The sequence below is a fragment of the Punica granatum genome, chromosome 4, assembly GCF_007655135.1.
Source record: "Punica granatum isolate Tunisia-2019 chromosome 4, ASM765513v2, whole genome shotgun sequence".
Taxonomy (NCBI): Eukaryota; Viridiplantae; Streptophyta; class Magnoliopsida; order Myrtales; family Lythraceae; genus Punica; species Punica granatum.
In genome coordinates, this window is record NC_045130.1 from 12630845 (window position 1) to 12654855 (window position 24011).

At 42.5% G+C, this 24011-nt stretch overlaps 5 protein-coding genes across 15 annotated transcripts; 3 read left to right on the forward strand and 2 right to left on the reverse strand.

The window, feature by feature from the left end:
* Positions 1 to 1120: 1120 nt before the first annotated feature.
* On the reverse strand, positions 1121 to 3144 carry LOC116205990. Its single transcript, XM_031538711.1, has 3 exons — positions 2690 to 3144; positions 2273 to 2438; positions 1121 to 1932 (listed from the first exon to the last, which is right to left on the reverse strand). The coding sequence occupies exons 1-3, from the start codon at positions 2931 to 2933 to the stop codon at positions 1422 to 1424; spliced, it is 921 nt and encodes a 306-aa protein (XP_031394571.1). The 5' UTR covers positions 2934 to 3144; the 3' UTR covers positions 1121 to 1421.
* A 2834-nt stretch (positions 3145 to 5978) lies between these two features.
* On the forward strand, positions 5979 to 8914 carry LOC116202779 (probable serine/threonine-protein kinase PBL15). The gene is made up of 5 exons (XM_031534394.1): positions 5979 to 6573; positions 7399 to 7534; positions 7721 to 7857; positions 7981 to 8104; positions 8189 to 8914. The coding sequence occupies exons 1-5, from the start codon at positions 6013 to 6015 to the stop codon at positions 8620 to 8622; spliced, it is 1392 nt and encodes a 463-aa protein (XP_031390254.1). The 5' UTR covers positions 5979 to 6012; the 3' UTR covers positions 8623 to 8914.
* A 1579-nt stretch (positions 8915 to 10493) lies between these two features.
* Positions 10494 to 12454, forward strand: LOC116202530 (alpha-monoglucosyldiacylglycerol synthase). Its single transcript, XM_031534109.1, has 2 exons — positions 10494 to 11611; positions 11753 to 12454. Exons 1-2 carry the CDS (start codon positions 10713 to 10715, stop codon positions 12330 to 12332), a joined length of 1479 nt encoding a protein of 492 aa, XP_031389969.1. The 5' UTR covers positions 10494 to 10712; the 3' UTR covers positions 12333 to 12454.
* Positions 12455 to 13433: 979 nt separating this feature from the next.
* Positions 13434 to 21462, forward strand: LOC116204021 (pentatricopeptide repeat-containing protein At4g19440, chloroplastic). 11 transcript variants are annotated; one of them, XM_031536044.1, is made up of 8 exons: positions 13434 to 16391; positions 16489 to 16579; positions 16698 to 16761; positions 16877 to 16990; positions 17281 to 17531; positions 18249 to 18377; positions 20511 to 20700; positions 20797 to 21462. In XM_031536044.1, exon 1 carries the CDS (start codon positions 13813 to 13815, stop codon positions 16288 to 16290), a length of 2478 nt encoding a protein of 825 aa, XP_031391904.1. In that variant the 5' UTR covers positions 13434 to 13812; the 3' UTR covers positions 16291 to 16391; positions 16489 to 16579; positions 16698 to 16761; positions 16877 to 16990; positions 17281 to 17531; positions 18249 to 18377; positions 20511 to 20700; positions 20797 to 21462. The 11 variants fall into 11 exon arrangements, with proteins under 11 accessions (XP_031391904.1, XP_031391909.1, XP_031391906.1 ...); XM_031536049.1 differs by having other exon boundaries at positions 16703 to 16761; XM_031536046.1 differs by having other exon boundaries at positions 16489 to 16564.
* On the reverse strand, positions 18516 to 20019 carry LOC116204022 (anthranilate N-benzoyltransferase protein 1). The gene has a single exon (XM_031536051.1). The coding sequence runs from the start codon at positions 19974 to 19976 to the stop codon at positions 18621 to 18623; it is 1356 nt and encodes a 451-aa protein (XP_031391911.1). The 5' UTR covers positions 19977 to 20019; the 3' UTR covers positions 18516 to 18620.
* Positions 21463 to 24011: the final 2549 nt, after the last annotated feature.

Consider the following 24011-nt stretch of genomic DNA (forward strand, 5'->3'; position numbering starts at 1 on the left):
GGAGGAGGAGCGAGCCAGGAGAAACGCCGAGATCATGGACCAATTTGTGAGGCAAGAGTCGAAGCGTATAGTTGTTTCATAGTGACAGGTTAATAATCTCGAGCAGTGTCATCGTGTCCATCATTTCTTTTAAACTGTACCATAGATTAGAAGCTCAAGTCCTTTGTTGGCTCCAGCAGGCAGCTTCAATACTATCTGCTGAATAATCGCAGCAAAAGGAACTTGATTGACCACGTATGGTCAAAGTATATAGTTTTGCACTAGGCTCACCGGCCTACATTGTAACAGAAATAAAAAGTATATCAGAAATAAATATTTTCGTTGCAAAACTGCGTGTCGTTCCTTCATTCCTTCAAGCCAGTGGCTGATAATAAAGGGATTAAATTGCACGACACAATCAATCAAAATAGTCGACTATCAAGAAATCTATCGAATACAAAAATTCTAATAAATTCTGAATCGAAAAACACAAAATAAATAGATCCAAAAGTTTTCAGATAATAAAAAAAAGGCAATTTTTATATACTACCCCTTATATTTGTTATCCATTTTTTTAATCGAAAAAGACTTCTTTTGTCACATAAAAATACATCTTGTATCACAAGAAAGGAACCCATAAGTTCTTTCAGAGTGAAATTATGCGATACCAGACACGAGATAAATCTTCCAAAGAACAATTCATTTGAGACCTCACAGATCCACTCTTTTTTCCTATTCAAAGATCAGCCCCTTGCCTATGTGTTTCCACATCCGAGAAATATAGGCGAATTCCATAATATAATAGGGCGCTATCAAAACCCGATAACATCAAGATCAACTAAGTCTCAAATATCAGAAATAATTGGCATATATGTCGTAAATGGCATTCTGTCAATTTGGAAATCCTTTTACTAACCGATTTGTAATTTCATGACCTCCATATCCACAGCTGAGCGTGTTTAATTATCGCAGGATCAATTCAAATCAGGACCGATCTTTTATATAAATTTTACTGAGGGTAATTGCATGTAGATAGTGCCTTAAAAAGATCATCGTGTTGCCAAATGAAACATCCCAAACGACCATGATCCTCGCATTGGACATCATCATGGGTTGGAGCGTAAATAACTAATAGCATTGATGTTATGAACATTCATTTAACCACCAAACGGGATCGGAGGCAACAAGCAAAGCCAAGTGCCCGAGAAAACGTTTTGCAAGCAAAAAGCCTTTAAGGTGCTCAATAAAATTCTTTCGACGAATTACAACTCCTCGGCATTTAACCTTTGAACTAGTATTCCGAAAGAAATAACCCTATACTTACTGCCTATACCACACAAAAAACAGAGTACATATTTGTCTTTGCTACGTATATTCGAGATATCCGAACACTTGTATTCTGTCTTTAGCAGTACCTCTATAAATGCTGGAGCCTGCCCGAACTATATATGTTTAGGGCTGTCATCATCGCCAAGCTCATCTTCAATCGAGGTCACAGTCATCCTCGCCGAAGCCTGTTTTGCCATCCTCACGATTTTCTCCGCTTCCCGACTTATCCTCTCTTCCTCTTTCATTGCCTTCTTCAGCATCTTCTGCTGCTCTTTCTTAGAGAAAATGCCCAAGTCCGACAGAATATCATCCTGCTGGGACCAATCAAAGCTCATGCCTTTGACTCGATTCTCCTTACTCTTTATCTTCGGGGAAGCTTTCTTGGGGGAGCACCAGAAGCAACCAGTCTTTCTCGGAGGGGAGGGGGAGTTCATCCACGATCTGGATGAGCCCAGAGGAGAGGACGCTGAGCCGAGTTTCGATTTGGATTTGGATCTTGAACGGCTCTTCTCTTCTATGTTTAGTTCCGATGGAGAGAAAATATCATCTTCCATGGATGAATCTGAAGAGTCTGAAGGTGTCAGGATCCCGAGCTTTCTTTCCTTCTCAGTCTCCTTGATTTTCCTGTCACGACTCTTTTGAGTCAATTTACATCACCACGATATGGTGCGTGAAATACTACATGCTACTTTTTTCCGAACTATAATTTGCGAGTGCCCTGTATATTTGTAACGCGCTCTATATACACCACCATGAGATAAGAAATCACACAAAAAATGCATCAACTCAATGAAATGAAAGCGAGGATTTGGCTAGGATGCCGGACCAGGTTTGGCATTTCATTTACTTCAGGCCGCATAACCCAGTAAACAAACTGCACAACAGTTTCCATTATAATCTGCTGCTACCAGCGATTCTGAATAACACAATCCCGATCTCCAATCAGTAGGGAGATGAAACATACCCAGATTTTCCAGTCAGCTTTGAAACCCTTTTCCCTTCCTCGAAGTCCTCGAAATTCGATGATACCGGAAAGGAAACCGACCTCGAACATGACTGCTTAGATCTGCCTCCCCCGTCTGCTGAAGCCGACGAGGATTCACTCTTCTCCTCTTCAAACTTCGCCCCACCTGTTATTATTGGTAACACATACTAAAAAGAACATGGCACAGGACAAACAAGACACTCATAGGCGCAGCAAGACAGAGAGCATACAACCATGTTCTTTGCACTATATACATATATATAAGGAAATTTTCACAGAACTGCAATTTCCTAAGAAATCAATTGAGCACGAAATTGGCAGTGAATCTATCAATATCATAACACCTTCGTTACTGTAGAAGGAAAAATTTGGGAAGAAATAATCGAAGAGGAGCACCGTTTCTGTCGGTCGGGGCCGCCTCCGGCCTCTGCCGACCGGGAGGAGCAGAGGAGTGGGGCTTGGTGAGGGGGAAGGACTTGAGCCTGCGGAAGCGGGAGTCGAGGTCGGGGGGGAGAGGGGAATCGGAGAAGCCGGAGCAGTTGATGGCGGCGACTTGCTCGAGGACGCAGAGGTCTCTGGTCTGAGAGATGAGCTCCTCCACGGCGGAGGAGTCGTCCGTGTCGGAGGAGAAATCCGCCATAGCCCACGGAGCTGAGCTCAGCTGAGTCTCAGTGTGTGAGTGTGAGAATTTCTTCGTGTTTCTTGTCACTTTCTTCTTCTCCACTCACTCACTCATTCCAAGCTTTTCTTCCTGCTGTCTTAGCTTTCAACGGCTATAGCTTAGCTTTCGCATCAATCAGCAATAATCATGCGGGCGGCGTTTCGTCGTCAAAAGCGGGACCCACTGCTCCCCGTCCCCATCACACCCGTCCCTCCCCTCGGGACCCTGCGGGATTGCTCTTTCTTGGCTTTTGGCTCGTTCCATCGGCTCCTCCTTCTTGATTTATAGTGTTCTATTATATTCAAAAGCTTACGTGCTCAATTAATACGACTCGAGTCCGGTAGACTTATTAAGAGTTCTCTTAATCAAATATATATATTTTTTATTTATAAAATTTGAACATAATATCTTATTTAAGAAGAAGTTGAGGCGCATCAGTTGACTAGCACTGTTTCGATGCGGGCAGCGGGAGAGGTTCCAAATCCACTAAATTAAGTTTTGGTTTAGGTGAAGGAAGTATGACTGCCTTACTAATAGTTGAGACCTTCAGTAGTCATATTTCATTTCTGTTGAAAAATGCAATCAGACATTAGGGGTAGTATAAGTGATAAAGGAGTGCTTATATCACGGGAGGAAACTTTACCTTAGAACATATATTAACTCATATATCCAGAATAAAAAAAGAAAGCCATTTCATTTCGATAAAAGATCCACATTCAAGTTCCATAGCCTTTGGGTTCACTATCCCGATCACGATTTTCCTACCCCGTTACAATTACAAGTGATAGAATTACTTTAAACGATTTGTTTGATGGGGATCAAATGGCTGTTCATGTACCTTTATCTTTGGAGGCACTGGAGTACCGATGTGGACCATGCGTCTGAATTTACATATACCATGAGATTTTGGGTCTACAATGTCCTTTTTGGGCCTAACATGGGCCTCCTTTCCCTGGGAAGTTAGATTGGGCCCATTGCCAGTGTCACCCAGCTGGGATGGGTTACATTCACAAGCTTCTCACGGAAAGTTGGAGCTCATCATTCTTCTTGTTCCATGATCAAATCGTCATCAAAGTGGCCACTATCAGGGGTTGCTTGAACCCACCTTCCCCTTTACAAAAATCAATTATGGCAACAAGTTGCATCCTGCCTGATTTGCCTGTCTGGTAGTGTGTGATACAATTTGTTTCTTTTTATATATTATTAAGGTATTTGAACCTCTTAGAGCATCCGACTGATTCTTGAGACATGTGCAGTTGTCTAATGTTCGTAGATCTCGAGCCATAACTAGATGCATCTATGGAGCACGCGCCAATATTCAATGCCATACACCCGTCGAAGAGCACGCATGGCAACGTGACGATTTGCGAGTCACGGAATCAGTAATGAGTCATGGATGAGGTGAGCTTAGCATAAGTAGATAGAGATAAGGAGGAAGAATTGATTAGGGCAGACACTATACGGTATTTATGGGATGGAAAGTGGAGCAGGAGGAAGCTTATTGTTAACATATCTTGAGAGCCACATCATTCTTAGCAACTCCTCTAAGATATTTTGTACAAAGCAAATGCAAGAAATGCTCTTCTCATCACTTCATCCACATCATTCTTACGCACCTCATTTCCAAAAAAAAAAAAGAGAGAGAGAGAAACATGCATTGTTGGTTTTGACTCTTGGTGGATTCCACCAATTCTTCTTATCAGCTGGCATCTTATGACATGAAGTGTGGATTTGAGAATAGTCATGCTTTGCACATTTTGCTTAGGCTTAAATTTTACCCCAAGATATAATTCGGGACGAGGAATCATGTGGATTGATCTAAGGATCAGTTCTGGCAATGAATTACATAGATGTTGCCCACGGGTTGGTTTCTGCAATAAGCTATTACGGTTGAAGTCTAAGCAAAAAAATATTACGGTTGAAGCCCTCGTATACAGATGTACATCGAATGAAATTTCCGACTCAGTCTTGAGTTGAATTGCATATACATCAATTCCACATATCATCTATTAACCAAAGTGGTCCAAGAATGGCTTTAAACAGTGCCAAAACGATATTTTTTCTACAATATTTTAGGTTCAAAGTCGGTTGAAATTGTTAAAGGAGCGGACTGAAGTGTAACGGTACATTTTAGATTCGATCCACAGAACTATCATTTAACAAGATGTGATTGCAAATACAATCTTCGTGAATAGTCCCAAACTTATGGATTCGGCAAACTTGTGCACATGGATGAGATGTATATAGTGCTTCCTTACAAGTTCTCAAACTCGAAACTAAGCCGTTTGATGGGATACCTTGAACTTGATTCGACTTAATTAACATGCGTGACCTTGAATATGGATAAGGATCTTCATTAATAGATCCCATGCTATGGCTAGGAGAAAAGGCCATTAGATCGGGGGATTTGAAACATTGCAGCATAGCTCTATAGATTATTATGTTGCATTGCCGACTAATAAACTTCAGTAAGAGAGTTGGTACATGCTGGCCTTTGCCCAATTGGTCTGTAACTTGTAGGAGTTGGTATAGGATGTTTGCAATATTGGCTGCTAGCACGACCCTACACTTGCTTAGGGTCCCACAGGGGCTTCATCCTGATTCCTCAGCCGTCCCATGCAGTGTGACATAAACAAGTGATCATTCAGAGGCAACCGATGGCTGATAAAGTCGCCTGATGCACATCCGATGCTAAATACATCGGGCAATAGATTGCATACGGTAGTCACTGTGCAGAGGCAATCCCAATTAGACTCGCATCAGGTAAAAGATATATCCAATGATAATTGATCGAATATAAATGATAATGCGATCTAAGTAATATGGAAGCAACGGGATAATTATTTTTTTTCTTCATTTGGCAGGCTGACCATGGCTTACTACAAAAGGCTAAAGGGCTAAACCCTATGATCTAAAGCCTCGGCAATATTTCTGCATGAGGACATGACATATGTGATGACCCAAAGAACAAAGATATTCTTGAACAATGTTGGATTTGTAAAAATATTATATCCCCCTCCATTAATTGGTTGAGTGGTTAAGAGCAGTTGAAGAAAGAATGTCTCTTCCCCCCACTCAAGCCTTGTGTGATCATATTAAAAGCCTTAAAAAGCTAAACAATAATTCCATCACTCATCAACAAGCTCAATCCCCACCCATTCCTCGATCCAATTCCGATATCCAGTTTTGGCGTTGTTCAGCGATGAGAGAGCCGAAAAGCTCAAAGCCGTGGCGGCCCTTCACGGCCAAGTACTGCTGCTCGGCCGAGGATCAGACAATATTCGGCCGGTGCCGCCCCTCGAAGTCGGAGTTCTCCAAGAACATTGCCCCTATGCCTTCCTTCAGGCGGCTCTCATTCTCGGACCTGAGCCACTCGTCCTCGACCCGGATCAACGAGGACCTGGCCCAGTCGTTCGGGCCGGACCTGTACGACTTTCAGCTGAGCGAGCTGCGGGCCATAACTCAGAACTTCTCTAGCCACTTCCTGCTCGGGGAAGGCGGGTTTGGGACCGTCCATAAGGGTTATATTGATGAGAACCTGAGGCAGGGGCTGAAGGCTCAGGCTGTGGCGGTCAAGCTCCTGGACATTGAAGGTCTTCAAGGTCACAGAGAGTGGCTTGTAAGAAATATTTCACCTTATGTTCATTTTTTTTAATATTGCGAATTTGCGAGGCTTCTTTAAGGGAAAATTCAATTAAGTCAAATAAGTTCGTATGACTTTCGTTATTTTTTTAATTAATTACACAAGAAGCGTTACCTAGTACTAAAAGAGGATAAAGGGGACCATAAACAGACAGAAAATCTCAGCAGTGTCAATCAAATGTACAATGTTTTGGTTGCAGGTGGATCGGTATCCATTCCTCCAAGTCCTTTTATTAATTAAAAAAAAAAGTTATGTTGCTACCCTTCATTTTTGCATAGTTTAATTACCGTTCGCTTTGGCCTCCTAGTCCAATCGGAAAAAAAAAAAAGGAGTCTTAAGCTTCAAGTGATTGGTGGAGCTATGTTAGTACTAGATTTTCTTCCTCTGTGCTTCTTTCTTTTCAACCATTTGACGGAAACAATAACTAGTTTTTGAAAAGGAATATTATTTAGTTGAATTTATGTTCCCTTTCAATTTGTTTATATGTCAGGGTAGTCCTGGTACTGTAGTTCGGTGTCATGTCAATTAAAACGATGGCCGTTCGATATGGACCATCATTAACAATAATGATAATTATAATAATAAAAGATTCTGTTTAATTCACATACAAAGCCCGAGTAGAGTTTCCCCTGTATCTTGGATGTCACAGGAAGAGAATAGAAGATGAAGTTCATTTAATTATCTTGAGCCTGCAGGGAAAAGAAAAAAAATAGAAAAATAAAAACAGACAAAAAGCAAAGAAGTCCATTTGATTATGGATGTCTTTTATTATTAATTCCTGCACATACTGAAAAATTGCAGGCAGAGGTGATATTTCTCGGGCAGCTTAGGCACCCACATTTGGTTAAATTGATCGGATACTGCTGTGAGGACGAAGAACGACTCCTCGTTTACGAGTTCATGCCTCGAGGCAGCTTGGAGAATCACTTGTTCAAGAGTAAGCTCGTGCAAGCGCTAGCCCTTGAATTCAAAGTCCATATATATGTTTTGATTCACTTTCACTAACAGAGTTATTAGTCTAAAGCCGGATGACGACAACCTAACACAAGATGCAATCTGATCAATGATACCACTTCGAGCTCAAGATCAACTTTTATATATATACATAGATTATTAATTGCAGGGATCTCGATATCGTTGCCGTGGGGAACGAGACTAAAGATAGCGATAGGAGCAGCTAAGGGGCTGGCCTTCTTGCATGGTGCAGAGAAGCCAGTCATATACAGGGACTTCAAGACCTCCAACATATTGCTTCACTCTGTGGGTTATTACAATTATTTTGTTCCATCACCTTTTTCTCCTTCCCACTTCTTTGGTCTAACCAAGCAAACTGTGGCTTTTCGATCCTCTGGTTAATTTTGGACAACTATTTCCCGTGTTTAGGATTTTACGGCGAAACTGTCGGATTTTGGGCTAGCCAAGATGGGGCCAGAAGGTTCAAAGTCGCATGTCACTACCCGAGTGATGGGTACCTATGGATATGCTGCCCCAGAATATGTCTCAACCGGTAATTGATGTTGTTCATCTGTAATTGTTGAACATGTCAATTTGCGTTTCTGAAAGTGCGGTCTATGGCATGGCGGTTTTGCAGGACACTTGACCACCAAAAGCGACGTTTACAGTTTCGGAGTGGTGCTATTGGAGCTGCTGACGGGGAGGAGGGCGGTGGACAAGACCAGGGCAAAGACCGAGCAGAACCTGGTCGACTGGGTCCGCCCCTACCTGACCAGCAGCAGGAGGCTGAGGTGCATCATGGACCCTAGGTTTGCAGGGCAGTACTCCATAAAAGGGGCTAAGGAAATGGCTCTCTTGGCCCTTCAGTGCATAAGCTTAAATCCTAAGGACAGGCCCAAAATGCCCTCCATTATTGAGACACTTGAAGGGCTCCAGAATTTGAAGGACATGGCTGTTAGCTATGGGCAGTGGTCTGCCACCCCAAAATCCGCCAAAGTCAATGGAGTTTCTCCTAGTAAGGGAGGGCATCATCGGAAACCTTCTCCGGTGACTCCGACTAAGAAGGCATGACAATGGCAGAAAATTGGCCGGGAGACTGAAATTCAATCGATCTGGGTTTGGTGTGATTATGTTGGATTGAAGGAATTAAAACAGGCATCTCCAAGAGTAGAGTCGTGTGTACGAGTAATCGTGGTAATTTAGTTCATGAAAACATGGCAGTTTGTTGCCTCTGTATATATCTATATCATATAGTATATAATGTATATATACGACTGGGGAAGAAACCGTTGGGAGTGTAAAATAAAGCCTCTCATATGAAAATGCAGGAACGAATTCCAATTATCGGAATCGGAACTACCTTCGTCTATCATGCGGTGTACTCTTCCTGTCCATTAGGATCGATGCGTTAAATACAGTTGGCAAAACACGAAACGATGCAATCCAAGCAAGGAAATGAAATCTATGCTCGACGCAAGTCACTGATAGATAAGTTGATGGTAATAGTTAATATGTGAGAACAGTTTTATAAACGAAATCAAACAGGTGGCAAGCTACCAAATTATAATAATACTAGATTGACCTGAGCTTAATATAAATTTGATCAGAGTTCAGATGCGACGGTCATGTTTGATTACAATTTAATTAAATAAATGGTTAAAAGTTTATTATAAGTTAATTACATAGGAAAATGAATAGATGAAAGGGAGAGATGAAAGATAATGATCACATTTACTTACTTAATCATTGAGTCAAAAACCACTTAATGAGTAAGTAAAATTTTTTGATTTAATAAAATAAGTTATTTTCCACTTATTCATACTATTTTCCCGTGACAAAACATTATCTTCCTTATCATCCATTTTCTCTTCCTATACATTTTTTCCTTAACTGATTAAGTGTTTTATTTTTAAGCACTTACTTTATCAAACACCGTTGTATATTCCTTGCACTCGAGTTTCATGGATCGTGTTAACCTCAAGTGCTCACGCAATAATTGGAAGTCTCCTTTATCATCTTTGCTTATAACTGTTTACTCTTTATTTTTCCATTACAAAGATAGGTCCAATAAGAAACTCGATTGATTAGGGCTCGAACTTGAAATCTTTTGATTTTCATGTGCTTCTTGTGTGCGAATAATGAGTTGAATATGTTTGCTATGTTGGCTGGCGATTTGAAGAAAGCGGTTATTGTTGCAGAAATCAAGGGAAGATATTACAAGCAAAGGCCCACATAGCCCATGTGAGGTTGAGAGCTTCTACTTTAACGTAGACTGACTAAGCTTAGCATTGGATATGAGATATGAGATATGAGATTAGAGAGCAAAGCAAGCAAAGTGACCCTCTTACGTGCTTTCAGACCAAGCAAAGCCTATTTTGTGAGGTTGCCTTGGCCTGCCCCTCCCCTATCTTCATTAGTTTAATTATATATATCTATAAAAAACAATTTCAAAAGTCAAACTCGGAGGATTGCATGCTGATCAAATTCTTCAGCCACAAAACACCAAAAAATTAGGCACAAAATCGCTTCAACATGTAAAAATCCATTAATGTATTTTGGTATAATTCCATTTGATGATATATGATTCAAGACACTTGAGGCTTGTCCTGTATCGAACCCCACCGACCCAGCCGGCACGTACAAGTAATGAACACACGCAGCTATTGATTTTTTTTTTTTCACTTAAGTTGGAATTCAATCTAGCCCATGGAAACGTTTGAATCTTACTGGATGTATACGACATAAATCTGAGTTGTACCAAACCTCAGAAGCCAAAATTCAACCATTGCAAATGCGTCCGGACCAAACAAAGTCCAATATCATTCCCCACCATAAGTAAACACCCAACACAACAAAATAAAAATAATTAAACAAATGGAAAGGAAAAAATTCAAAAAAATAATTCCATAGCATGCGAATATTGAATCCTTTCTGCTTTCAAAGGGAAGGGGCGTGAGAAATGCACTCAAAAGAGCAAAACTCCAAACGCTCCCTTGCCCGAGTGCGTGTCATCTGCCTTCTGCCCACTTTTCCTTCACACTAACAAACCCATCCCTCTCCATCCATCGAAATGCATTTGATTCCATGCTTAGAACATCATTAGAACTCAAACCTCGTTCATAGGATTAAGATAAATAAAACACAAAGCTAGCGGTTGCTCCATGGCTTTCAACAACAAAACCAAGAAGGCCAGTCCCACCTTCCAAGCCAACCTCTGCACCACCCTCTTCTTCGTCGTCCTCTTCGCCATCCCGGCCTTCTTCCTCCTCCACACTCCAACCACCACCTCCATCTGCACCAACCTCACCGGCGGTTCCAGTAACAAGCCCTGGTCTGGCGATCTCCGTGCTGCAGAGTTTGCTTGGAACCGCTTGGACTTCTCTGACGATCATGGACACCCCCAGCCGCTGGTTTCCCTGAAGATCGCGGTCTTCTCACGGAAATGGCCTGTGGGGACAGTCCCGGGTGGGATGGAGCGCCACGCCCACACCCTCCACACCGCCCTCTCCCGCCGGGGACATCGGGTCCACGTCTTCACCTCCCCAGTTCCGGGTGGAGCTGGCGTCCCGGTCCCGTCTGAGAATGCCGGCTCGGGAGACCCGCATCTACACTTCCATGAGGGGGAGCCGGGCCGGTGGCGGTACAACAAGGCGTGGGAGCAGTTCGAGGAGGAGAACGCTAGGGAGCCATTTGACGTGGTCCACTCGGAGAGTGTGGCCCTGCCCCACTATGTTGCCAGAAAGATCCCGAACCTTGCAGTGTCGTGGCACGGAATCGCCCTGGAGAGCCTTCAGTCGGACATTTATCAGGACCTGGCACTCCGGCCTGACCATGAGCCTATCTCCCCGGCCTTCAACCGCAGCGTGCAGGGTGTGATCCCCAAGGTGCTCAATGAGATACGGTTCTTCAAGTACTACGCCCACCACGTTGCCATCAGTGACAGCTGCGGCGAGATGCTGAGGGACGTGTATCAGATTCCGACCAAGAGGGTCCATGTGATCCTCAACGGAGTGGATGAGAATGACTTCGGAGATGACCCCAAAATAGGACGCTCTTTCAGGTACTCAAGTCTCTTACAAAACTCCCGTTTCAAACTTAACAGTGCGTGACGATTGGATTAATAATGGACTTACATATTAATCTACCGATTACCTTATAACTTGAGCATCGATGAAATGATCCCTATTACGTGTTTGATCAGGTCCAAGATCGGGGTGCCTTCAAATGCCACCCTCGTGCTCGGAGTCGCTGGAAGATTGGTTAAGGACAAGGGCCACCCGTTGCTCTTCCAAGCCTTCTCAGACATCTTCGCGAAACACTCCGATGTGTATTTGGTAGTCGCAGGCTCTGGCCCATGGGAGCAACGGTACCGAGACCTCGGTCCCCACGTGATTGTGCTCGGCTCAATGAGCCCATCCCAGCTGCGTGCCTTCTACAACTCGATAGACATCTTCCTCAACCCGACCCTCAGGCCCCAGGGGCTTGACCTCACGCTGATGGAGGCGATGATGAGCGGGAAGCCCGTGATGGCCTCGAGGTTCCCAAGCATAAAGGGGACAGTGGTAGTGGACGCGGAGTTTGGCTTCATGTTTGCGCCGAATGCGCAGTCGCTCACGGAGACCATAGACGGTGCGGTCAAGGAGGGGCCCGCCAGGCTGGCCCAGAGGGGGCGGGCCTGTAGGAAGTACGCGGCGTCCATGTTTGCGGCTAGGAAGATGGCCTTGGCGTACGAGAGATTGTTCCTCTGCATTAAGAACGATACCTTCTGTATTTACACATAGATTTTCTTTCCTTTTTTGGATTAAATTTTTGCGGATATATTCGTCTTTGATTCTCTTGCGGAAATTAAAGAGACCTGATTGATTGATTTTCACCCAAGAAAAAGGGAAAAAAAATTCTATAATATCCTTTTTTTTTTTCGCTGTGAATGAAGGGGCCAAAGTCCTAGTAGGAACTAAAATTTAAAAATAAAAAGGTCGTTGATTGAAGTGGTAATCCATAGAAGGAGAACACAAATTTGAATCTCAGGAGATGCACTCATTGAGATGAGAAGTAACTTTTAATACTTCATCCAAAATTACGAGAGTAATGTATTTCACAATTTTTATCTATAAAAAAAAAGACCACGATAATATCTACCGAAAAAAAGACCACCATAATATCATAAAAAAAGAAAGAGAATATACCCCATATATGCATTTTCAACCAGCCCAAAAGAGAGACCCGATTGACAAAGAAAAACAAAATTACAGAAAAGGAATTAATGGATTTTTTTTTAAAAATTTTGGTGGGTTTGCGGGGCAAAGCCTGGTAAAAAAGGAAACAAAACAAACTAAAAAGAAAGAAGGTGGGATATGGAAGTCTCAACTATGATGCTGAACAACACAGATCCTAGAGATGGAGGAAAATCTTCATTACGATCCAGCGATGTTATATCCTCCAGCCAATTAGCCAAATTCCTCGGAAAAGTAGAGTTTGTGGCGAACGGCTATTTCACCGGAGAGGTAGCACACTCACGGTACCTCTTCTGGTGCCATTTATCACAGGCGCAGATTGCATAACACCTGAAAAGTGACGGTAATTGCCTAAATAACAAGATATGAGTAACCGACCCCGGTGCGGGCAACTTTAGTACCCCTACACATTTCATGCTTAAACTTACCTGAAACCTACTCATTGTGATAGGTCCCAACCGGTTTGAGATCTATCTCGTACCCGAGCACACCCCTAATCTGAATTCTCCCTCATTTGGTCCTGATAAGTGATGGGCCAATCCATTGTAATATATCCCAACTAGGCAAAAGCTCTTTGGGCCATGCTCATGTTTCAGCCCAAATGGCGGACAATTTGCTCCCCCCCCCCCCCCCCCCCCTAAAGTCCCAATCCACTCTTCCTCCTCCTCCTCCGCCGCCGCCGCGGCGCAACGGCGGAACCCTGGTTTTGTTTTATTACGCCATGTCCTCCGCCACCCTACCGTGACTCGCTGCCACCGTGCCCTGACCCGTGACCGGGGGAAGAGGAAATGAAAATTCAAACTGGGAGCAATGACCATTTCATTTCCTCTCTCCTCCCTTTCCAATGGTGTGATGCCCTGGAGCGTGTCCCTCTACCCGCCTCTCTCGTTAACCCAACCCACACCCCTACCAATGTCGGCTCCTCCTCCTCCTCCTCCTCCTCCCCCTCCCCCTCCCCCTTCTCAGCTTCTTCTCCTCCAATCCCTTGCGTCGCCCGCTTTCTGAATCACGTCCCCCGGTAACTTCCATGAGGCTCTCCGCCGCCAGAACGGCGCCGGTACTCCCCCCCAGCACCCGTTCCTTAGCCTCTCTCTTCTCCGACCCCCGGCCACGCCCCCGCCGGTCTCCGCCGCCAAAGCAGCTCCAGCCCTCTGCTCCTAATCAGGACCTGCTCAAATCACTATCCTCTGTCCTCTCCGACCCATCCCTCAATTCTTCCAAATGCAAATCCCTGCTCGGGTGTCTGTCCCCGCATTCGTTCGATGGCCTGTTCCTCGCCGCCCGAGCCAATGCCAACCCGAAAACAACCTTGAACTTCTTCTACTTCGCGTCGAGATCATTTAAGTTCCAGTTCACGTTCATTTCCTACTGTATCTTGATCCATCTGCTCATTTCGTCTAATCTCTTGCAGCCCGCAAGGCTGCTCTTTATCCGCCTGCTCGATGGGAAGCTGCCAGTGCTGCCTGTCTCGGGCGGGGCCAACCACGTCGAGGTAGCTCTTGCATTGGCAGATTTAAACTCTTTGTCTGAGCCCGTCCCTACCATTCATGCAGTGGACATGTTTATACATGTTTGTTGCTCTCAGTTTAAGAATTCTGGTTCAAAATTCGCGATTGATGCTTTTAAGGCCCTGGCTGGTCGGAGCTTGTTTCCCTCCCTGAGGACTTGCAGTTTTTTGTTGGGCTTCTTGACTAAGGCCAATGAGCTCGAGATGTGCTATGAAGTTTTTGAGACTCTGTCTCGCAATGTTCCTATGGATCTTCAGCTGTATAGTGCTGCCATTAATGCTTATTGCAAGGGAGGCAAGGTGGAGGTTGCCCTCGGGTTGTTCTCGAATATGGAGGAGTCAGGAGTCCCTCCGAATGTCATTACTTATAATAATATCATGGATGGTCTTTGCAAGAATGGCAGGTTACATGAGGCATTGGTGCTGAAGGAGAAGATGGTGAAAGCCTCCGTGAGTCCAAGCCTCATAACCTACACCATTCTCATTAATGGTTTAGTGAAGCTAGAGAAGTTTGATGAGGCGAATAGAGTTCTCATGGAATTGTGTGAGAGAGGATTCATCTTAAATGAGGTTGTATACAACACTTTTATTAGCGGGTACTGTAAAGCAGGGAGAATTAGTGAAGCACTAATGACAAGGGACAATATGGTATCTAAGGGTTTAAAACCCAATAAAGTTACCCTGAATACCCTAATTCAAGGATATGTTAAAAATAATCAGAACGAGCAAGCTGAGCTTCTTTTGGATGAGATGCTATCGAACGGGTTGGATATAAACCGCGGTTCCTACAGTTCAGTGATTCATTGGCTATGCACCAATTCGAAGTTCGATCGTGCTCTGAATCTTGTTAAGGAGATGCTTTTGAGAAATCTGAGGCCCAATGATGCCTTGTTGACCACATTGGTGGGTGGATTATGTAAGAATGGGAAGAGTTCAGATGCCACCGAACTTTGGTTCTCTCTATTAGGCAAGGGATTCAAACCCGATACAGCTACCTCAAATGCTCTAATATATGGTCTTTTTGAAGCTGGAAACTCCAAAGAGGCTGCTGGTCTTTTCAGGGAAATGCTGCAAAGGGATTTGGGTTTTGATAAGCTCACGTACAACACCCTCATTTTTGGTTTTTGTAGGGAAGGGAAAGTTAGTGAAGGCTTAAAACTCAGGAAAAAGATGCTTAAGAGAGGCTTGCAACCAGACATATATACAAACAATCTGCTATTGCATGGACTATGCACTGCAGGAGATATGGAGAAAGCCAAAATCTTTTGGGACACATGGAAAAGAGAAGGTATGATTTCAAATGTTATTACTTATGGCATCATGATAGATGGGTACTGCAAGGCTGATAAAGTTGAAGAGGCTGAGAATCTTTTCAACAAGTTGGTCAATATGGAAGGGGAACCAAGTGCCGTTGTTTATAATTCCCTAATTCGAGGACATTGTATGAAAGGAAATATTGCAGCAGGTTTGAAACTCTATGATGAGATGAGAGAAAAGGGAATTCCACCTACTGTTACGACATACTCTTCTCTCATGCATGGAATGTGCAAAATTGGCGCTGTTGAGAGGGCAAAAGATGTTCTTGCTAGGATGCGAGCAGAGGGCTTGGAACCAAATACAATCTGTTATACCACGGTCATTCAAGGTCATTGTCAGATTGGTCAGATGGATGAGGCTGAGAATTTGTTACTTGACATGTCTTTGCAGGGAATTCAGCCTAATAAGATTACCTACACTATAATGATTGATGGGTATTCTAAATTGGGTAAATTGGAAAAAGCCACTAAGCTTCTCGAAGAGATGGTCAAAAGTGGAATAGCTCCAGATGCTGTTACTTATAATGCCTTGATGAATGGGTTCTCCAAAGAAGGAAAGGTGGATGGAGCTTTTGGAACTTGTGATCTCATGTCCAGCAAAGGAGTCTCATTGGACGAGATCACATACATAACCCTGATCAAAGGGTGGAGTGAACAGTCAGCTGCTGCTAGTCAAGCATAATGATGGAGCTTTTGAGGAAATTCCAGTTCTTGATTCTGGAGGCAAGTTACTCTTACTTGAAAATTCACAGCACCTGCATCATTCTTCTCCTCGTGTGAACGGTTGGCTATTGCACATAGTACCTTCTTTTCAATGTTTTTATGTTGATAGCTGTTGCTTCATGATCTTAGGGAAACTTGATTCTGGGTTTCGTCGCAGTTTTGATGCCTTAAGAACCTTATACAAGTATGACCATGGTAGGGAGCATGAGTTAGCCATTAGCAATGCAAGCAAGGTGAACATGACTTTGGTAGGGAAGAATACTTATATGTTTCAATATCCCAAATGGGCTTGTCTATTATTCATTATGATATGAACTTTGTTTACCTCATGATATGCTTCTTTTTATGTTGTTTCCCTTGTGGCAGGATAGTGCTGTGGAGGACGAAAATGAATCTCATCCAAATTTGTAGCGGACCACAATTGAAAATGGTTCTCTAAATCCCTTTGCTGAATGTTTAGCCTCTTTTTTTCTTGGTTTAAGCTGCTGAATATTTTATTATTCCTGCTAATTCTGGCCGTAAAATTGTGCTGATGTCAATGATAGGTCCTCCTGATTCACTACTTGATGGATAAAGAATTTTGACACAGACTTGCTGCGTCAACATAATGCCAACCAAGCATTCTTAAAGACCTTGGCGGCTTTTACAGTGTGAATATGGTAATGTTAGATTATGGATCATCTATATTATGTCATATAGCAATGATAAATCTTGCTCATTCATTTTATCTATCTGCTGCTGGGTCTTAGTATCTTTGAAGAGCTTTTTGAAGTTGCTATTGTATGTTTTTATCTCTTGTTTTCCTCAATGGACGCTCTGATAGTTAATGTTGATTTTCCAATGAGTGTAATCTTTTCCTTTTATATATGTGCAAGCAATTCTTTTTGAAATTTTTATGCTGGTTTGCAAATCATTTGCAATCCAACTAATGTTTATATTGATTTTCCAGGACCAGCCCTCTGTCACCCCCTCCGTCGTCTAGCTTGTGAGGACGAATCCCGTCTCGGGGTTGTTGTGCACTGATCTGATTGTGCGGCCATTTGATTTTCTCTAGTCGGCAATCGACATGTTTATCTCTTGCTCGTGTCATGGCAATGGTGTCGTGTTTAAAGGCCTTGCTCAAGGTTGACATGTGGGCTCTTCGGGCTGTATGCATCAGCTGTCCAGGATGATGAGAAGCTTTTCATATTGAACAAGCAGGTATATTCTTGATTCCATATTTCATTTCTATCTGATTATGTGACACTGTTGCTGTCAGTGATTCTTTTCTTATAATGAAACTGTCAAGATCGAGCATCTTACTTGGGGATAAAGGGAACCATTGAGTTATCAAGGGAGTTGAACATTAATAAGCTTTGTCATTACAGAGATAGATTAGAAGTGTTAGTTTTTGGCATACTGGTTACAGATGGGAATCTCGTTTCTGGGAGTTTCTGCTTTTCCTTTTCTGTTTTGCCCTTGTAAATTTTTCTTCTATGAAATTCTTTTGTTTACTATCCACAAACCATAAAAAGATGAGATCCTTACTTGTGTGAACGCTGCATATATCTGCTACACCCTGTAATTAGGAAGCATGCCCAAATAGTCAATCATCTTGAGGCAGCATTAGTGGTTCCTCTTATGCACATGTCTTCTTTCTGGCACTTTGTTTAATACTTTCATTCTATCATCTGCTGAGGGAAATTGTTGAGTGCTCTGAGAGTATATGTTGGTGCTCTGTGTTTTTTTAAGTCGAATAGCCATGGTCCCTGTAAGTTTTATGCAACTGATCAGGGGGAAAACATGTTCTCAGGGCACAAAATAATCACTCTGCGCAGATCCGCAGGGCGCTATCTTGGCTTAACAGCTCCATATTGTATTGTCGATTTCTTTCCTTTTGTCCCCATTTGTAACGTGGACCCTCTTATGATTTCTCAGCTGGTGAAGGAGCTGAGGACTGTAGGCAAGTTCTTATCTGATAATGCACTCATCCCGGGATTGAGATAAGACCCACTATTCTGCTAATGGAGCAGATCTGTCCAAGCAAAGTGCAACAAAAACAAAGAGGTATTCATCTCAAGCAATTTAGTAGTAAAAGTTGACATTACTTTCAGATCTTAGATTTCTCTTATGCTTGTTGCAAACGAAATATCAATCTGGAAGAGTACATACAAGTATACATGAGACTTAATTATGTTCAAAAAATTTATGAAAATTTACATCCTTTATTTATTTATCACTAGAAAACCCAATTCACAGGAATGTTATAGTTATCTTCCTCTCTTAGTTTTAGGAACCATTAGATAATATCTAAAGTTGAAGATGTTTTGTAGACATGGGCTGAAAGATTGGATCCGACTCTAATACAGCAGCTAGCTTGGGCCATATAATGGCCGACAGAGTCCACGAACCATCGTTTCTTGCACTTGGCCTTTGATTCATGTAAGCTACTCCAATCCGTTCTATGGTGGAACAAACTGTTCCTAGTATTGGACTCCCAAACCCAAAGTCCAATTCTGCAACAGGAAACCTTCGGCCTGATGACAAAACAAGGGTTGGCCCTCCTTGACCAAGTACTACTCTTGACAGCATCAAACCTGGCCTGTGGCACTCAATCCAGTCAATTAGGTCCAGGAAGTGGTCCCTATTAGTTACCCTTGAGATTGCATTGTGAACTCGGTTAGCTATTTCTGATAGTGAGCCGTCGTTTAGATCCTTGACACTTGCCTCTCCAACTGCCAAAGAGAGCACGTTTCCTATGTAATTTGACATTGAATTTAAAGAAGAATCTCTGCACATCCTTGTTCTTCCATCAACTAGCCAACCCATCCTGCACTCCTTGTGAGCTTCACCGATCGCGCCCACCATTACTTTCCATATATGAGCTGATAACGCCTCAATTTTGGTCCTCTGACCTTTTGAAGAAGCAAGTTTCTGGAGATGATCGATGCTCGCGGCATCTATATGATAGAGTCGCTTAAGCAAGATATCCTCCTTAGTTGGAATATTTAATATCTCTTCAATTGTGCACTTTACAAAAGCTTGGTTCAAGGAAGGATGGTAGGTTGGAGGGTTGCGTGCTCGTAGGTTTCTTCTGTGGTCTGGCATGCATGAAATTTGCTTGTGTTGGGCTATCTCCGACCATGAAACAAGAAACTTGCCGAAGGCACTTGCATCTCCGAGAGCATGGTCGAAGGTGAAAGTAATCGAAGTGCCTCCACAGGAGAATTGTGTCACTTGAACTTGCAGCGCGAAGTTTGGGTCAATATTTACAAGCTTGCCCTTCATGAACTGGTCAAGATTGTGGAATTCTGTCTCATTTAGAGCAATATCGGCATAGGCTTCGAGAAAGAGAGCACCTGTGTTATCACAAACAATTTCGGGCTCATTGGTTCTAGGGTTCTGAACTATTCGGCCTGCAAATGGATAGAAGTGGTTCAGAGTAATAGTGAGAGAGCTCTTAAGGATTTCAACTATGGACGTGAAGTTTTTAGTTGCTAGATTACGGTAGAAATAGAAGTAGGTAACTGGAAAACGGCCAGAGAGGAGGTCAAGATTGGAGAGAGCTAGGTTGAGACTGTTGGGGTTGGAATGGGTAGCTTGTAGGATACTCTTGCTGGTTATATTGACTTGAAACTCGTCTTTAGTATGATTTTCTGAACCCATGTGAATTGGACGTAGTCCTCTTTGGGTTCTTTTGAGGGGAGAAGCACTTGTGGGTTTTGAGTCACATTATGAGGTAGCATGTAGTTATATATAGCTTCCATGGACATAATAATGTCAAACTTCTAGGTGCTGAAATTCTTGGTACTTTATTTGAAAGATTTTTTTGTCTTGATAGGCATTTGGTATCAAATAATTGATCATTTCAATACTCCGGATGTAGAAAAGCTACTCTCTCTTTTATGTTGGGAACTTCTGTTTTCTTGCCATATTCATGGAATTGCTATGGGGACAGAGTGGCTTTGTGACCACTGTTGTGTTTTCTTAATTTTCAGTAAGGCTTGACTTCAGGTGATCGACTGCATAGTGTTTAAATGTTGAGTATTCTGCTCAGAAATTTAGTACGCCAAAAGAAACTTGTTCTCTCATTGGGAAGTGTTTTTGTCGTTATCATCATTGTCGTCACTCTTCATGCATCTTCATTTTAGAATATTCCTTCATATCACTGCTGAAACTAATTAGTGTTTTATGGAACAGGTTATCTTCCTACATCTCGTTGAAGTTGGAACTGACCTCATTGGGACCCAATGAGCCACTACCAATAGTTTGGTCATTGCACATTAAAAACCTGGCTAGAAGGTGGCAGGCAGAATCATCGTCAAGGAAATCTAAGTGGCCATTTTGCAGGCCTTCCACTAAATGCAGTTGATTACTGCCGAGGGGTCAGGTGATTGGCTTTAATCCCCTTGATTTTGCCTCAACCCGGTATTCGCACGCGAATTGATTTTGATGATCGAGACGTGATTTTTGTGCGTCATCTTAGGAAAATGGAAGATGGAGAGAGGAGGATAATAAATCAGGGAAAGTTCCACTCTTGCACTTCGAGCCAACTGCTGCTGACAAAGATGCTCATCTCACTGTAGTGGATGCATTCGGGTCAGATATTTCCCTGATTGTGGTGGATCACCAGCATACATTATTACGCATTATTTGTTTGTGGCAGGCAAGGACCCTTTGATCTAGCAACACTTTTCCTGGGTCCAATCATAAATGAAGAAAGCTTTTACTCTCTTCTGGGACATATATTTCGTCTGGGATTTGAACTGTCTCAGGAGCTGCCTGTCGCTCGTTCTGAAAGCTATGAGACGCGTTTGAATGGCAAAGGTGAAAGGAGCAATCGTGTCACTCGGCTCGCGAAAGCTATATGAGATAATTTGTATCAGGAAGCTCGTGTGTCTGGTTGGAATTGGATCCTTATTAATGGGATCCAAGACTCTGAATTTCATTTTTCCTTTTTTTTTCTTGGGGGGGAAACCTTGACATGAACATATTCATTGCAAATGTAGTGGGGGGTGTCACTTTGAAGGAACACGTATTGAAAGGTCTGGTCTATGCGTCTCTCGTGATAGACATCTCATCACTAACAACGGTGCAGCTCTTCTCACTTTTTCTTCTCTTTTCTATCTTAAATTATTTTGATTGATTCTTGGATGAGAAGGAAGTTGAATAATGGACTGCGTCCATAGGAGTTGGCAAACGCCAAATTATTTGCTTACATTATTACACTCTTTCTTGGATGGAGGTGTGGGGAGCAAACCCCATGTTTGGCCATTGAATTTTGGAAAGTGGGAGAGATCTTGTGCAATTTCGAACTGCACCGAATCTCTGCAATACTCCATTTTTTGTTTTTTGTTTTTTGTTTTTTTTTAAAATTTTTATCAAATTGGTAGAACTTAGTGGAGTTTAAAGTTTAACTAATGAATTAGAAGTTTTAATGTGACCGCAACCTTGGGTCGTTTGGATTCAGAGTTAAAGTTGCTTTGATTTTGATTTTGATTTTGATTGTGGAAAAGGACAAATGAGATGTAGTTATAAATTTGACTAGGGAAACGTGTGTTTTTGTTGTGTAGTGTGTTGAGTTAAAATTAAAGTTAAAGTTAAAATCAAATTTTTTGAAAACAAACGGGGTAAAATTCTCACGGCACAAGTGAACCAAGTCAATAATTATTTGAGTACTCTGCCCCATTTTGAGATGAATCCATTTATTTGAGTACTCTGCCCCATTTTGAGATGAATCCATTTTCAAAAATATGTTGATGCACAATGTCTCGGAATGATCTGTCACGTTTATACGTATTGGACAACTATTGGTTTAGTTTATACATGACGTGGCAATTTGAATTCACCTAATAAAAGCTCTTGGAGCAAGGCAATTTCTAACGAGACTTAGGGTCACGCGGACGCATGCATCCTGACCGTCGGATGCGTGCGTCTATGTGGGCCCACGCGCATCCGATGAGGAGGAGTCACGCTTTAGCGTGACCAAAGCGTGACCTCGAGTCACTATAGATGCATTCAATAAAAAGTTGGATGACTTTTTTTGCATACCAACTTAACTATTTGAATTGGATGGTTGAGATTTGTTCGAATCACTTGTTTTTGTGGTAACTCCTAGTTTTGCTTCGGTATCATAGAAAAATCCTATATCTATTAATGCTATATTGGAAAAGCACCCATCAGTATAACTTTCGAGTTCCCCAAATACCATCACTACATATTTTTTTTATTAATATTTACCATTCAAAATAGGTCTAAAATTGTAAATAAACATGGATAAATACCATATTTTCTCTCCACAACTCCCCTCTCCATTCTCTCTCCCATTATTTTCTCTCCCTCTCTCCCCATCTCTCTCCGTTCTCACCTCCCTCAGGTTCGTATCTCCCAGCTACCCTTTCTAATAAAGCAAGAAAAAAATTTACAGAACCTTATGCATAGCAAGGGCATGCGTTTTATATACAGGTATCTCAGAAGAAAATAAGTTGTGCTGTACTTTCTCATTATAAGAAAACTAAGTAACTGTGGCAGTTTTACATGCATGTTAAGAACAACTCTCTTACCACCAAAGATAGTGGTTTAATAGTTCAAAACTTACTACCATGTGATTTTGGTAATTCCAACGGTTTCAAGTTTAAATCCTCTATGCATTTGTATCAAAACAGTTGCTAGAAGTGTAATCTTTGGCTTGGGTTTGGGGACATCGATTTTTGTGAATTATACTAGGCTTTTGGTGGTGCTACCTTAATAGGGTTAGTGCTTGCTTTAGTTATTCAGTTCGACTAATACGTTCATGGGTGAACACGAGAATCTGAACATCTGGCATAGGCGGCAAAGTTGCCGCTACTGCTACCCATCATTTTACTCATAAAAGGGCTAATTACGAAAAAAGGCACAGCTTTTACTCAAATTCTCAATTCTAAAATGACCTTTTGGAGATAGTACAGAAATGCACGACATTTCATTTTACTCTCAAATCTAGCATGACATTAAATATTCTGTCAATTCTAACGGTATTGACTGACTAGGCATTAACGGTGTCACATGTTGTCATATTAATCGATGAGTGGACCCACATTTTTTTTATGTAATAAAAATAATTCTGAATTTCTTTTTAAGAAAAGGAAGATAATGGTCGGCTGAAGACAAAGAGAAGAGGGGAGCCGGCGGACTGTCGGTGGTGGCCTCGATTGCGGCCACCACCCCACCGCTGGAGCCCCAATTTCGGATTTCCTCCGATTTCGGCGGTGGTGGCCTCGATTGCAATCACCACTCCCCTAATCGGGGTCAGCAACGACCTCTGTGATGGCCTCCGACCCCGATTAAGGGAGGTGGGGGGAGAGGAGGGGTGGCCGCAATCAAGGCCACCACCGTCGAAATCGAAGGAAACCCGAAATTAGGGCTCCTTTGATTTTGGCAGTAGTGGCCTCGATTGTTGCCACCAACCCCCAATCGGGTCGAAAACCACCTTTGTGATGGTCTTCGACCCCGATTGGGGGGTAATGGTCGCAATTGAGGCCACCACCACCGGGCCCCTTCCTCCTTAGCTTTTAGCCCGACCTTTCCAATTTTTAACATTATTTTTATTTAATAAAAAAGTAGGTCCACTCATCAAATAATATGGCGACACATGACCCCATTAATATCTAGTCAGCCAATACCGTTAGAAGTGATGAAATATTTAACGGCATGCTAGATTTG